The 16335-nt window shown below is 39.3% G+C and overlaps 2 protein-coding genes across 23 annotated transcripts in view; both read right to left on the bottom strand.

Moving 5' to 3' along the window:
• Positions 1-2134, bottom strand: part of Nbeal1 (neurobeachin like 1) — a 205019-nt gene extending 202885 nt beyond the window's left edge. For 9 of the 14 annotated variants that reach the window (XR_012447349.1, XM_074071448.1, XM_074071455.1 and 6 more), the window contains exons 1-2: positions 1781-1977; positions 640-908 (exon numbers count right to left, since the gene is read on the bottom strand). Coding sequence is in view for 13 of the 14 variants with exons in the window: in XM_074071448.1 (XP_073927549.1) it covers positions 640-690 (51 nt within the window). In the remaining variant the exon portion in view is untranslated. The other 5 variants (XM_074071453.1, XM_074071449.1, XM_074071450.1 and 2 more) reach the window with 5 other exon arrangements.
• Positions 2135-9008: 6874 nt separating this feature from the next.
• Positions 9009-16335, bottom strand: part of LOC109700892 (calcium-responsive transcription factor) — an 83033-nt gene continuing 75706 nt past the window's right edge. For all 9 annotated transcript variants that reach the window (XR_012447342.1, XR_012447341.1, XR_012447343.1 and 6 more), the window contains one exon: positions 9009-9245. The gene's annotated coding sequence lies outside the window, so the exon portion shown is untranslated. The remainder of the gene's footprint in view (positions 9246-16335) is intronic.

Raw genomic sequence — 16335 nt, 5'->3', positions numbered from 1 at the left:
AGCATGGACCAGGATCGTCCCACATCAGTTTTATCATAAGTAAGCCCACTTACACAATTACAATACCCATCTCACAGGACTGTAGAGACAATCAAATGAAACAATGCTGTTAAGTATTAACATATTACCTCAATCATAACCTCTACACATAATTTAAAAGGTTAACAATGAGAAAAGTGTTCAATGCCCTTCTCACAACATCTCTGTCCTACCCCTACTATGAGAGAAAAGAGCATAAAAATAAAAACACTTTATTTTTCACTTACGGACGTTAAATAAATTTTTGAGATCACTAAAAATAAGTCTCGAGTTAAAAACCATACCTGTCAGAGTGGCTCAAGTGGTAGGGCACCTGCTTAGCAAGCATGAAGCCTTGAGTTCAAACCCCAATACCACCAAAAAAATTAAAATTAAAATTAAAAACAACATCAACAAACACCCTACAGTTTTTAATAGACTGCCAATACTGTGTATGTAGTCAAACCCGAAAAAGAGGGAAATAAAAAAAAAATCCCTCACACGTGTTTAAGTTTAGGGCTATTAGTATGAATAAACACCATCACCCATTAAATGAAGTAATAAAATTTTGTAAGAAAGAAAGTTATTTAAAACATAGAAATAAAAAGGAAAGCAGTTTACCTTTGTACAATAAAGCATCCAAAGTTCAAAGAGTCTCTCTCTGGATGCCATTCTGCCTTTCACTCTGGACTTTAATTTTTCCTCAAAAAATTATGTTCAAGACCACAGCATGTTCATTTTATTTCCAAGTTTCTCAGCCGTTTACAGTAAAGTTCAAAGCAGTAGGATAAACAAAAATAAATGAAACAAATGGTCTGTCTCTGGTCAAGGCAATTTCAGCAATTACTCCAACATATTTATCTTCATCAGTGGTCGCTAGGCAAATAAATCTGTGGAAAAGAAAAAGATCCAAGGTTTGTTCAAAGAAGAGGTCATGTCAAAAGTATTTATGTTTGGAGCCGTGGCTCAAAGTGGTAAAGCGCCCGCCTAGTAAGCGCAAAGTCCTGAGTTCAAATCCCAGTTCCACCGGAAAGAAAAGTAAAAATATCTAGATTTGTCAAAAGCTAGACTTGCTGCAATCAAGAGGATAAACTTTTTTTTTCACCTTTTAGATTTCATAGAAACATATTCTCAGGAAAACATCGGGACCAGCAAACGATGTCACATCACTATAAAGTCCTAGAATCCTCTAGGGCATATTCACAACCAAAAATGCGTTCAGTAAGAATAAAGAGCAAGACTCCCTTCCCACTCAGGCACTTTTCATAAACACAACAAGGAACATCACTGCAAATCCTTAGTTTTCTAGCCTGTTACTTAGAAGTTGGGAATGTTTGCTGCGTTGCAGGGCAGGGCGTGGGGGAGGGCGGGAGGAATTCCTGGTTTGTTTGTTTTAACAATCCTCAGAAAGTAAACGGCAACCTGCCCACCTGGCCTCTCTACCTGGCCTTCTCCATCCAGGAAGAAGAAAGCAGCACGCACACGCCAGCAAGGAAAACGACCTGCGGAAGCCTGCAAGTGCTTCGGGATCTTTAAATTTCCTTCCCGCTTCCCACACCACCAAAGCGGAGCCAAAGTTCAGGCGTGCCAGCTGACAGCAAACGCTTCGGAGAGGGGCTAGGACCCTGGACGGCCCCCGGCCGGCAGCCCGACTCGTCGGGAACAACCTCGCCCCCGCGCAGCCGCCCCGCGCCCGCCGCCCGGGCCCCCACCCACTCCACGCCACGCGGCTCCCTCCGCCCAACCACCAGCTTCCCCTCACCGCGCTCACACAGGGGCCCGCCGCCGCCACCACCCGGCCGGCTAACTTACTGCCCTCGCCCCTTCCCAAGGCAAAGCCCCGTGTCACCCCGCAGCCTGCGGGCAGGAGACGGAGGCGGGGCAGCGACGGCTCGGGGCGGGGCGCGAGGGCTGGAAGAGCCAGAGGCGGGGCGGCCCCTCCGCTAATCATTCCTGCCGCTCAAGATTTACCCAGCCCTCGGGCGGCCGTTCTTCAGTGGTCCGGCACGCCGGGTAGGGGCGGGGCTACATGAATCCCGCCCCCACACATCTGCGCAGCCGCAGTCGGCAGGATTCCTGTAGCCCTTTGCACGGCTGGCGCCAGCCGGGACTCCCAGGTCAGTGTTCTCTCAGCGGGACGTGAGGACTGACGTGCTGACGTTCGCACCGCACCCCGCCCCGCCCCTAATAGATGGAGCAGATGGAACTTTCAACTGCCGGCGTCATTTCCGCGAATCAGCTAAGGGCGGGGACTCCTACAGTGACAACGAGGGGGGAATTTCGTTTTGAGTTCTTTGTGGAAGTGGGATTAGTCCTGGGAGTTTATAATAACGTAAAAAGACAACACTCATACCCCCAAGAAAAAAATCCTTTTGCTTAACTGTGTGCTTCGCACATTCACTGTCGCTCACCAAGTCCAAGGAGTTCATTTTACCACTAATAAAGTCCTCCAGTCGGTTTTGCATTTTCACTAAAAGAAGACAATCAGCTGTGTTTACTAGTTATACACAACTTTCAGAGGGGTTTTGTTAAGTGGGGAAACATAAGATTGACCCTTTTAAGTCTAAATATGTTTAAAAGTTTTGTGAACAATTTCAAGCATTTCCAAAGTGAACTAGAAGTAGCTCCGTAGGACTCGTGCTTAGCTTACATGAAGCCCAGAGTTCGATCCACACACACATGCAAAAGTCAGTTAGCAAAATGGAGCCCCATATACGATCATCCAGCTTCAAAAATGATCACTTAATGCCCCATTTTGTTTCAGTTACACAACTGCAAACATTCCTTGTAAACAATTAGAGAGTAAATGTTGTAGGCTTTGCAGACCACACTCCTTGCGGCTTGCTTACCGAAAATCAAAATAAATTTTGTGAGACGTGAAACTTAGACAAAATTTAAGTTTGAGTGTTTGAAAGTTTTATTGGAATATCATAATACGGCCATGCCCATCCCTTTACTATTTTCAGAGTAGTTGCTTACAAATTACACTTTTAGTTTTATATACGAATTTTTTTTTTTTTTTTTTTTTTTGGCGATAGTGGGGCTTGAACTCAGGGCCTCATGCTTACTAAGCAGGCATTCTACCACTTGGGCCACACTTCCAGCCCTTTTTGTCTTCTTTTCCCAGATACAGTCTTTTTGCCCAGGCTATTATCAAACCACTATCCTCCTGATCATTCCCTAAGCCTTCTTCATGAAATAGTAACCTCACTTCCTCCTTTCTCTTTTTCTTCTGTACTACTTATCAGCTGATATATAATTGTCAGTTGTGTGTTCCTTCATAGTAAGCATCATGAAAACAGGGAGTTTGTTCTCTGCTATATTTTTTGGTCCTTAAACAATGTCTTACAGTAGGAGCTCAATAAATATTCTCAAACAATCGAATGCAAGAAATTACCTGTTTCACTCTGTTTCTGCATCACTCCATCTCCGTTTTTCCTATAAATTAATTTACAAGATGTTGCTCTCATAAAACTATTTCTATAAACTTATTTTGATTTGTAAATAAAGGCAATAATTAATAAATATTACTTTATTACCTTTAAATAAAGGTGCATAATTGCTTCTCAAACTTTTTCAGAACTGAGGCCTGACCTCAGGGCCTCAAGCTTGTGCAAGCAATGCCCCAGCCTGCTTTTCAAACTTTTAAGTGCATACTTATCACCTGGGATCTTGTTTCAGTTCTGGCTGTGACTCAGTAGGGTTCCAATTCAGTGGATCAGGGGTCTACTAAGCAACCCGTGATGCTAATGCTACTGATTCACAGTCCACACTTTGAGTATTAAAGTTCCTACAGTTAATATAAGATGCATTTAGTTCTGTTTTGGAGGTGGTATTGATAGATTTGTATGGATTTGTCCACCTATTCTCATTTTCTTTCACTTGTAACTAGTGACAGATATTGAAGAGATATACATAGTATGTGCCTGTGACACAAGACCAAACAAAACACTGCATGTAGGCATTGAATCCCCATTGCAGGTTCAGCTAGAAAGAGAGATACCTCATCTGGGGTGTCACATGGAAGTCCCTACTGAGACTTAAAGACAGTATTTTTCTTTGGTATCTACATCATTGGGGCAGGCCTTAGCTTTGCTGCCAGATAAGAGGGCTCCAGAGGACTGATTTACCATACATAGGTAAACTCATGAAGGACTAATACATTTAACCTGTGTGCCTGGTCACTCCTTTTTGTCCCACAGGAGATCTCAACCTGTACACTGATGAAAAGAAAATAAGGAAAATTTTTCTTGGTGTCTCTAGGGAGTCTGTTCGTGTTTGAGACAGTCTCAATACGCAGGCCAGGCTAGCTGTGAAGTCTTTTTAATTTGTTTTTGTGGTACTGAGATTGAACTCAGGGCCTCACACTTGCCAGGAAAGCGCTCTACCACTTGAGCCGCACCCCAGTCCTAAATGAGCTTTTTGTATTCCATTACATTAGAGAACCTTTTGTTCTGTATTGCACATGGAATGTATCTTTTGGTAGCACTGAGGTTTGAATGCAGGGCCTTGGGCTTGCTAGGCAGGTGCTCTTACAATTGAGCCAGTATGTTAGCCTAGCCCTGAAGTCTTTAATTTTTTTTTCATTGTTGTGTTGGGTGCAGGTACATTGTGCAATTTACAAAAGTTCTTAGAATGTATCAAATATATCATACTTGAATTCACCCCCCTCCACTGCTCTCCTTTATCTCCTCCTCTCCCATTCCTGGAATGGTTTCAACAGGTATCATTTTTACATTTACTTACATGTGCACACATTTTTTGCACTGTATTCACCCTCTTACCCCCTTTCCCCACCACCTGCTCTTCCCACTAGTACCAGCCCAGCCCCTGGGCGGGACCTGTCCCGCCCTCCTGTTCTCCGATTTTGTAGAAGAGAAAAAGGAAAAAAAAAAAAAAAGAGGACATTTTTGCTTGTTTGAGATAAAGGTAGCTGCACGGGGAGTTTTCTTGTGATATTTCCATATTTGTATGTATTATAATCCCAACTGATTCATCTCCTCTAATTTTCTTCATTCTACCTTAGTCCCTTTCTTAAAGTGGTTTCAGCAGGTTTAAGAATTCTATATTCATTCTTGGATAAGTGTATCAACCGTATTCAACTTTTAGTTTCGTTCTTTTACCCTACCCCTCTTGTGACCTCCCCTTAAGTGTGATCAGTGTTTCACAATATTACTGCATTTGTATTAGGTCTATATTCCACATGTGAGAGAGAACATGCAGCTATGGCCTTCTGAGCCTAACTTCACTTAAAATGATATCCTTCAGTTCCATCCATTTACCTGTGATGCAATAAACATTGGCATACAGGTGCCTTTGTTGTAACCTGACTTACATTCCTTCAGGTATACCTCTAGGAGTGGTATTGCTGGATCATGTGACAGTTTTACTTTTAATTTTTTGAGGAGCCTCCATACTGTTTTCCATAGTGGTTATACTAGTTTACATTCAGACCAGCAGTATATGCAACTTGCATATACTGCATCCTTGCAACATGTTTTGTGTTCCTGATGGCAGACAGGAGTGAGGTGGAATTTTAATGTGGTTTTGATTTGCATTTCCCTTATGGCCAGGAATGATGAGCACTTTTTCATGTGTTTTTTACCCATTTGGACTTCTTCCTTTGAAAAGGCTCTGTTCAGTTCATTTGCCCATTTCTTCATTGGGTCATTGATTTTTGGGAGGGAATTTTTTGAGCTCCCTGTATATTCTCATTATTAGTCCCTTGTCTAATGTATAGCTGGCAAAGATTTTCTCCCATTCTGTGGGCAGTTTCTTCAATTTAGAAACCATTTCTTTTGTTGTGCAGAAGCTTTTTAATTTTTTTATAATCTCGTTTCTCAATCCTTTCCCTTAGTTGCTGAGCCATTTAGTTCTACTGAGGAAGTCAATGCCTATGCTTGTTGCTTCCAGCATATTCCCTGTTCTTTACTGCACTAGCTTTAAGGTTTCAGGTCTTATATTAAGGTCCTTAATCCACTTTGAATTGATACTTGTACAGGGTGAAAAACATGGATCTAGTTCCAGCTTTCTGCACATACCCGTGAATTCCCGTTCTTCCTGCTTCAGACTCTTGAGTGCTGGGATTACAGATGTGCCCCACCACTCCCAGCCCCAGCCCCTTCTTGAGTCTGATAAATGTTACTGCATTTAGATAGCACCTATGTATCAACAAAAAGCTGACAGTCTTCCTTTGCAAAGGCTTTTGATAATTTCCAGGAGTAAGCTTTGGTTTCAAAAGTGGGCCCTTCAGTAACACTTACTCTTTACCAGTGAAGCAACAGCTACCTTTTTTCTTAATAAACCTCAAGATAAACACATTTACTACCCTGAAGGCACATTTTCTTAATAAGACCCTGACCTAGCAGCTTCTAGAATAGTCTGGACTTTTATATTAAAAAGCATATTTCTGACCTGATTTTCATGGGGGAAAAAAAAGCCCCAAAACCTCCACGTTAACTTAAAAGGTTCCACGTGAGTCTTTTGGATGTTCCTGTGATCAAATAGCCTCTCAGCTCACGGCAGGGTTAGGCAGTTCGGTTCACCTCACCATGTTTCAACTACATCAACAGATATAAGTTAGAGTAACACTAAATTAATTAACAATGGAAAATACATCTGCCATGCAATTGGACTGTTCATATCATCTGCTCGTATCTTCTCCCCTGAAATAGTCCAGTTATAGTTGAGGTTCTGATAAAGCAGTTTCTCACTGTTCATTGTGAGCTTCCAGCAAATTGTTAAGTACAGTTCATGCCTTCCTACCTTGGTTCTGGTTCCTGGGAGGAGGTTTCTGCTCTAGTAATTGTGATTCCTTTTCTCTCTCGCTCTCTCTCCCTCTCCCTGTTTCTCCCTCCCTATTCCCCCTTCCCCCTTCTCTCTGTTGGTGGCAACAGTTTGCCCATGTTCTCATTTCTCTGTTGGATTTAAGAATGTTGATTTTTTTTTCAGTTTGTTCAACTTTTTATTTGTTGTTAGGTTAAAGTCTTCCAAGTTCCTGGATCCTGGAAGTGCTGTCTATTCCTTTTGTAGCAGGTATCATGCTGTTGTTCAAGCTACAGTATCAGTCATGCTCATCCAAACACCCTGAGGATAATTACACTGATTGGAATGTGAGTGTTACCAAAGCTACTCAGTCCACCTGCTTTCAAATTCTTTTATTAAAGTAAGTTACCCATGTATTCTCTTTTAAAATCTCGTATCTAAAAAACCTGGAAGTTACTGTAGAGCTCATGTAACTCAATACTTCCATTTTAAATATTTTTAAAAAAATCAAAGTCTGACTAAATCTAACTAAGCCTCCAGACTAGCACTGTCCAATAAAGCTTTCTACAATGATAGAAATTTTCCACATCTATGCTGTTCAATACAGTAGGCACTACTGAATGATTGAAATGTGGCTTGTGCAAATAAAAAAGTATTTTTAGTTTTTATTTATTTTAATAGCTACATGGCAAAAGGCTACTGTGTTAGACAATGAAACTCCAGAAATAATTTGCATAATAAGAAACACAGGGGAAAGAAAGATAAGTTAAATGACAACTTATTAAAAACAGATTGAGGTTCAGAGGAGTTGGCTTGTCCTATAGCATACTATTTACTATTTGTGGTTGACAGAACTGGAACCCAGAACTCTATATTCCTAGACTTTCAAAAACTATACTCTGGTGTTTTTTTAGAACCTATAAAATGATGAGTTTAGAGCAGGACTTCTCAAATTCAACATTGCTGACATTGTGGTCTAGATAAACCTTTGTTGCAGGCCCTGTACTGTGCATTAGTGAATGGTTGGCAGCATTCCTAGCCTCTGCCCAGTAAGTGTCAAAGCCAAAAATGTCTCCACACAGGGCCAAATGGTCCCTGAAGACAGGAGTTGCAAATTGTCTCCAATTAAGAACCTCTGGTTTAGAATCTCTGCTACCAGGATATTGCAATCATACATGAAGTTCTTTAGGACCCCCCTTAGATCCAATTTACTTGGTGGTACAATGAGAACATCAAGAATGTGATCTACTTCTAGAAGTTCAAATTAATGAACACAAGACTGCTTATCAGTACAATGGGGACCTAAAATTAAGCATGTGTAATAACCATTTGTGGAACACCTACTATGTACATAGTACTGTGTTTTATACCTTTCATATCTAATTCTCAACACCAGAAGGCACATGAAATTCTCCTTATTTTACAGATTTGAAAACTATGGTTCAGAACATTTAAGTAACTGACAAGTCACAGAGCTAACTAGTAAAAGATAGAAGCAAAATCATACCAGCTAGTCATATTTAACACCATGTACTTTGTTCTCCAAAACTCACTCTAACAACCTCCTTAGCACTCAGGACTGAGAGACAGACATGAAGCGTAAGAAAAAGAAAGAAAGAAAAATATATTCTTTATTTTTTTGTTTTATGGTGGTACTAGGAATTGAACTAAGGGCCTCATGCTTGCAAAGCAGGCTATCACTTGAGTCATTCTATCAGCCCCCAAATCACAGAATTCTTAAAAGAGGAAAGGGTTTGTGTAATTGGGAGTACTGCAGAGAAATATCACCAAATAACCACTATGGTAAAGGAAAGTTTCTACTGGAGAATGTACCTGAACTAGGCTTTGAAGGAATGTTAGAATTCTGGTATCCAGAAAAGAGAATTCTTAAAAAAAAAAAAAAAAAAAGCTTGTCTCCTAAGGAAATACTCCTCCTCATTTTGAGGAGACATGACTTACCTGATCAGTCTACAAGGGGTACAAGCAGCCAAGAGATGAGGTCGGAGGATATAGGTTGCAACAGTGAGTCCCTAAATGCCAGCTCAATGATTAAGATTTCATTTTGTGTAAAACTAAGATTTTTAAGCAAGATGTAACAAGATTAAGATTCTATTTGTTGTTCTAGGCCTTGCAGTATCTTACCCAAGGCAACATGTATACATACATACACACACATGCTATATTTCTCATCCATACTCTCAGAGAATACAATAATTAAATTGAGATTAAAACATGAAAGGAAACCACTTTACTTTCATCTATAATGAACTTCCCATGGTGGCTGGGAAGTCTAAGTTAAGACTTCCACATTCCACAGTGGAGAAAAATTCTTCAGTCAAGAAGCAAAAGGAAATTATTGTTTAAAAATGAGCATTTTCGGGCTGGCTGAGTGGCTCAAGTGGTAGAATGCTGCCTAAAAATGAGCATTTTCTCTTCTTAAATTCTTCTGTCCTTTTACAAAGCTGTGAAGAAAAGAAAAAATTTGAGATTAGGAGACATTTCTTATCCTGTGAAAGCAGCTCTCTTGAGGTCAGTTGCTTTTGAAGTGGCTGAGAGCTCTTCACTTGTTATGTATCAAGGAATGTTTCTTACAACAACATACTAAGCCGGCCTTTCTCACAGATTTATCACACATGGTTATGATCAAGTGTAGTAAAAAAAAGTTCCCATGGACAAGTTGTATAGCTCAGTTGATGTGGTGCTCTTAGTCAGTTTCTCCTTATCATTACCTGTACTCACACTCTGCATCCTGAGCATTCTTGGTTTTTCCTTTACCGCGGGTTCCTTGGAACCATAAACTAGAGGCTACCAAAGGTCGACTTAAGTATTTTAAAAAACTATCTTTGTGTAATCTCTATTGTATCATCTCTACCATCACACATCTAAATTAGTTTTCCCTTACATTTTCCATAGTAAAAGTCAAAGAATGCATGCTATTTCTTTCTTTTTCATTTTTCATTTTTTTGTTTCCAGTAATGGGGTTTGAACTCAGGTCCTCATGCTTGCTAGGCTGGCGCTGTACCATCTGAGCCAGTTGCTTTTTGGGTTGGGTACTTTTGAGATAGAGTGTCACAAACTATTTGCCTAGGCTGGCTAACTGGTTAAGTATTTCTTAATGTTAATCTATTAGCATTCCCAGGAACTGTATCTGATACTGTTTCAGTTTTTTAGATAATTGCTTTGACATCTATTGATTTGACTTATTAGCACCTTTTATCTTTTCTGATTGAGTAATATGGTAGATTAATAATTAATATTAGTTTATTTGAATTAAAATTATATGAGATCTAAAGTTTCAGGGGTAAATCACTATAACTGATAAGATTTTACTTTTTCATATATCAAAATTTTAATGGTAACTAAGTAAAATTTTAAAGATAAAAACAGATCAAAAGATTCATTAGTTTGTACTTAAATTGACAGTTTGCCACACAGTAAACATTCTATTCAATAATGATTAAAGTAGCAAATGCTTCACAATTATTTTTTAAAATTCCCGAAATAAGTTACATATTTTGCTTTTCCTACTTTAGTACAAATGGATTTAGTGCAGGGAGGAAGATATTTGTTTATTGAGCATTCCATCCCCATATTTATTTCCTGCCAAAAGAAACGTTAGTTTTCAATCACATGATTCATCACCATGAAAAAGATTAGTAGGCCAAGAAGATTATGGTTTCTAGCTGTAAATAAGCAGATGGAAAATAGTGCTTTAAAGAACTATGAATGATACAGAGGAGGATGATATAAGAGAGTTAGATGCTCATCTGTTATAATAGGCCATTATGTCAAAAAGTCACAATTCCACTGTATTTTGTTATAAATTTTAAATACTATTTAACTTTTTAAATAATGTGTGTTAAAAATGTTTTTTCAAACCCCAAACTCTTAAGTTGATACAAGAAAGAGTAGGAAATACTCCGGAGTTAGTAGGTATAGGTAAGAACTTTCTCAATGAAACCCCAGCAGCACAGCAACTAAGAGATAGCATAGATAAATGGGACCTCATAAAACTAAAAAGCTTCTGTTCATCAAAAGAAATGGTCTCTAAACTGAAGAGAACACCCACAGAGTGGGAGAAAATATTTGCCAACTATACATCAGACAAAGGACTGATAACCAGAATATACAGGGAACTTAAAAAACTAAATTCTCCCAAAACTAATGAACCAATAAAGAAATGGGCAGGTGAACTAAACAGAACTTTCTCAAAAGAAGAAATTCAAATGGCCAGAAAACACATGAAAAAATGCTCACCATCTCTAGCAATAAAGGAAATGCAAATTAAAACCACACTAAGATTCCACCTCACCCCTGTTAGAATAGCCATCATCAGCAACACCACCAACAACAGGTGTTGGCGAGGATGCGGGGAAAAAGGAACCCTCTTACACTGTTGGTGGGAATGTAGACTAGTACAACCACTCTGGAAAAAAATTTGGAGGCTACTTAAAAAGCTGGACATCGATCTACCATTTGATCCAGCAATACCACTCTTGGGGATATACCCAAAAGACTGTTACTCCAGAGGCACCTGCACATCCATGTTTATTGCGGCACTATTCACAATAGCCAAGTTATGGAGACAGCCAAGATGCCCCAGCACTGATGAATGGATTAAGAAAATGTGGTATCTATACACAATGGAATTTTATGCAGCCATGAAGAAGAACGAAATGTTATCATTCGCTGGTAAATGGATGGAATTGGAGAACATCATTCTGAGTGAGGTTAGCCTGGCTCAAAAGACCAAAAATCGTATGTTCTCCCTCATATGTGGACATTAGATCAAGGGCAAACACAACAAGGGGATTGGACTATGAGCACATGATAAAAGCGAGAGCACACAAGGGAGGGGTGAGGATAGGTAAGACACCTAAAAAACTAGCTAGCATTTGTTGCCCTTAATGCAGAGAAACTAAAGCAGATACCTTAAAGCAACTGAGGCCAATAGGAAAAGGAGACCAGGAACTAGAGAAAAGGTTAGATTAAAAAGAATTAACCTAGAAGGTAACACCCACGCACAGGAAATCAATGTGAGTCAATGCCCTGTATAGCTATCCTTATCTCAACCAGCAAAACCCCTTGTTCCTTCCTATTATTGCTTATACTCTCTCTACAACAAAATTAGAGATAAGGGCAAAATAGTTTCTGCTGGGTATTGAGGGGGGGAGCGGGAGGGGGTGGAGTGGGTGGTAAGGGAGGGGGTGGGGGCAGGGGGGAGAAATAAACCAAGCCTTGTATGCACATATGAATAATAAAAGAAAAATGAAAAAAAAAAAAAAAAAAAAAGCTGGACATCGATCTACCATTTGATCCAGCAATACCACTCTTGGGGATATACCCAAAAGACTGTGACACAGGTTACTCCAGAGGCACCTGCACATCCATGTTTATTGCGGCACTATTCACAATAGCCAAGTTATGGAAACAGCCAAGATGCCCCACCACTGACGAATGGATTAAGAAAATGTGGTATCTATACACAATGGAATTCTATGCAGCCATGAAGAAGAACGAAATGTTATCATTCTCAGGTAAATGGATGGAATTGGAGAACATCATTCTGAGTGAGGTTAGCCTGGCCCAAAAGACCAAAAATCATATGTTCTCCCTCATATGCGGACATTAGATCAAGGGCAAACACAACAAGGGGATTGGACTATGAGCACATGATAAAAGCGAGAGCACACAAGGGAGGGGTGAGGATAGGTAAGACACCTAAAAAACTAGCTAGCATTTGTTGCCCTTAACGCAGAGAAACTAAAGCAGATACCTTAAAGCAACTGAAGCCAATAGGAAAAGGGGAACAGGTACTAGAGAAAAGGTTAGATCAAAAAGAATTAACCTAGAAGGTAACACCCACGCACAGGAAATCAATGTGAGTCAATGCCCTGTATAGCTATCCTTATCTCAACCAGCAAAAACCCTTGTTCCTTCCTATTATTGCTTATACTCTCTCTACAACAAAATTAGAAGTAAGGGCAAAATAGTTTCTGTTGGGTATTGAGGTAGGGGGGAGAGGGAGGGGGCGGAGTGGGTGGTAAGGGAGGGGGTGGGGGCAGGGGGGAGAAATGAACCAAGCCTTGTATGCACATATGAATAATAAAAGAAAAATGAAAAAAAAATGTTTTTTCAAAATGAAACAATGAGACAAAAAAAAGTAAATCTGAAAACTAAAAAAAAAAAAAAGAACTATGAATGAAACAAAAGCTTGTTTCAGCATAAATTTGGAGGGAGGATAGAAAATTAAAGAGAAACTTTTTTTCTCTCAAGTTATTTTTTATAATTCTGAATGAAAAATCAAACAGCCTCTGTAACTGCTATACCCTAAGTCAAATAATTCTGAAGAACAGAAATGTCACTGCAAAAATCTAGTTTCCTAATTATGTCTTCTTATTGTTTGCAGTTACCTGATTTATCCCATTAAAAAGTTTTCTAATATTGCAGTGAATATTGAAAGATAATTATATTAAAAAAAGAACTACTGGGAGAACTTAAAAAACTCAGAACTATGGGGGTTAGGGAAGAATGAAGAGTTACTGTTTAATGGTACAGATTTCAGGTTGGGATGGTGAAAACATTCTGAAAATGGATAGTGGTGATGGTTGTAGAACAATGCAAATGTACTGAATACCAATGAACTGCTCACTTAAAATGAGTTAAATGTCAAATTTTATGTTCTGCATAATTTACTATGGAAGGAAGGGAGGGGAGGGAGGAAGAGAGGGAAGAAGAGGGAGGTGAGGAGAGGAGAAAGGGAGAGGAAGAAAGAGAGAAAGAGAGTGAGAAACCAGTTGTTTCACTTGACTAGGGTTATGGTTAAAAAGACCAAAGTAGATGTAATAATTACTAAAAACAGAGGTTATGGGATGGATTGATGAGTGATCATTAACTGACCAGCTGAGTTGGCACAATGGAAATAGCAACTTCCTTTCCCAATTAGATTCAAGATCCATCCCTAGCTTTAAAGTGGTATCTTGGTCATCACCAACCTTGTCAACTTCCTAGGCTGTGATCCTAGGATTCCTATTATTGTTCTGTTTTCCAGTCCTGTTCCTAATTACCTATAAGTTAAGGAAGCATTTAAGCTAATATAACAGAGATGCCAAAACCACAGTGGATAGTAAGAGAAATCTATTTCTTCCCTTTTAACAATTTAAGGGTAGATAAGCAATTCAGGTAGTAGAACAACTCCAATCCACAATGAGATTCAGGGACTTCACTTCTTCCCTTCTCATTCCTCTTCCATCCCCTAGGATATTGTCAACTAGTTCACAGGAAAGAAGAGTAGAAATGAAGAGCTATTTCCTTTTAAGCAAATAATATAGAAGTTGCCTATCATTTCTCCTCACATTCATGGTTAAGACCTTAGTCAATGACAATTGGCAGCTGGAAAGTATACTAGAAAATATGATTTCTCACTAGAATTAATGTGCCTATCTAAGACTATGAAAAAAATGGATCAGGGAGAGGGGTATAATTTATAATCTGCCACACTATCCTACTCTCACCATCATGAAGAAGACTGAATTTGGTTTGCTCAATTCTCTTTATAATATAATGCCACTATCTTCAAAGACTAAAACCTATGAGGTTGCATCTATCACAACATTCTTCTAAAGGTTCCTAGTCTTCTTATTCTAGGTACTACTAGAATTATACTCCTGTTTAATAAGCTATCTCAAAACTTAGTAATACAAAATAACCATTTTATTGTGCTCACAGATTCTGTGGACTGGAAATTTGGGCAAGAATTTGACTTGTCTTTGCTCTGCAAAGTATGGAGCCTGAGCTGGAAAAATCAGAAACAGCAGGTGACTCAGTGGCTGAAGGCTGAAATAATCTGGAGATACCTTCATTTACATGTCTGGTAGTTAATGCTAGCTGTTGGCTGGTACTTCAGCTAAATTGTTTCTTTGTTGTTCTTCATCTTTTGGCTGTACTGGGGTTTGAATTTGGCCTCATGCTTGCCAGTCAAGCACTCTACCACTTGAGCCACTCTGCAAGCTCCTACAGCTGAATTGTTAACATCAAACACCTACCTGTTGCCTTTGCAAGTGGTCTTAACATGTGTGCTAGTTTTCCTCAAGCTTGGTTGCTGGGTTCCAAGGTCAAAAATTCTAAAAGTAAGGTGGAAGTACATGGTCTTTTCAGAATATAACCTGCAAGTCACACAGTATAGGTTCCACCATATACTGTGGAATATCAGTTAGGAACTGCACTTGGCTGCTAGTAACATAGAAGGCTTAATGGTAATGGCTTAAAATGACAGAAGTTTCCTTTCTCCTAGGTAACTTTTAAGTCCAGAGACAGATGTTGGTTTGGCATTTGTTCATTGGTTTCTGGATGTCAAGGATCCAATTCTATTGAACATTCTCTTATGGTCTCAGACAGGCTGCTTGAACTCTCAGATAAAATCTGAATTCCTGGCCAAAAAAAAAAAAAAAAAAAGGAAAAGAAAGAAAAGTAACTTGCTTCCTGGTGAGGAACCTTTAAAGACATTGTGTAGAAAGCTAATGATTTCAATTTACATCCATTGCTCACTCTTACTTGAAATGATGACTGAGAAATGTAGGGTTTTTGTTGGTTAATTGGACAACATACAATCTTTTACTAAGGAAAAAGTGGAAAATGGATATTAGATAAGTGCAATCTTTCCTGCAGTATTTTTTTTATTGTTTTTGTTTTGTTTAGCTTAACTCTGCTTTGTTTTGATTTACTTTGTCTTGTTTTGTGGTATTAGGATTGAATCCGAAGATTCAACCCAGAGCCAAGCTCATGCTAGGCAAAAGTGCTCAACCACTGAGCTATACCCTTAATCAAATCACTTATTTATATAAATGATTTGCAACTGCAAACCTTCTGCCTGAGGTTATAGCCATACTTAAGTGTGTACCACCACTCCTGGCATGCACTAAGTATTTTAAAACAAGTTACAGTCCTGGTTTGTATAGAGGTGAATAAAAATTTTTTTTAAAGTTACAAAACATTATTACCAAAATTGTGAGCAAAGTATTTATTCATTCATTCATTCAAAAACACAGTAGAGTGCCTACTGTGGCTGGTACCCCACTCTGCAGCCCCTTGTCCTGCTTCTGTTACAGTGTCCCAGACACCAGTCAGCTTTTCCCCATTTCTCTGAGGATCTACCACATGGTGCCTGCCACTAAGATTCCCTCCTCATCTCCACACTGAATCTACCTGTAAGTCAGAGGACATCTCAAATGGGGTCTTTTGACAAAGCATTTCTTCATCTTAGCCTATCAGTTGGGTGTCTCTTCCTCTTGCTTGGAAATTCTCAGGACTATATACCAAGATGGGAGTCATGGGTGCCGGATGGCCATTTGTCTATTTTGAGGGTAGGGTACGGTGTTTAGCATTTTCCTGGATGTCAGAGCACCTAATGCTCCATCACAACCAGTAGCTAAGTGTCACACACATATGTCATGGGCCAGGCATTTCATATTAGACATGGGCAAACAAGACTGGTAGAGAGACAAATTTGTCTTAAAGCATGGGGTTTCTTGGCTGATTTTTTGCTTTTCCTAT

This window comes from Castor canadensis, chromosome 4 (assembly GCF_047511655.1).
Source record: "Castor canadensis chromosome 4, mCasCan1.hap1v2, whole genome shotgun sequence".
In the NCBI taxonomy this organism is placed as follows: Eukaryota; Metazoa; Chordata; class Mammalia; order Rodentia; family Castoridae; genus Castor; species Castor canadensis.
Note: the sequence above shows the minus strand (reverse complement) of the source record. Positions and strands in the feature narration are given on the sequence as shown.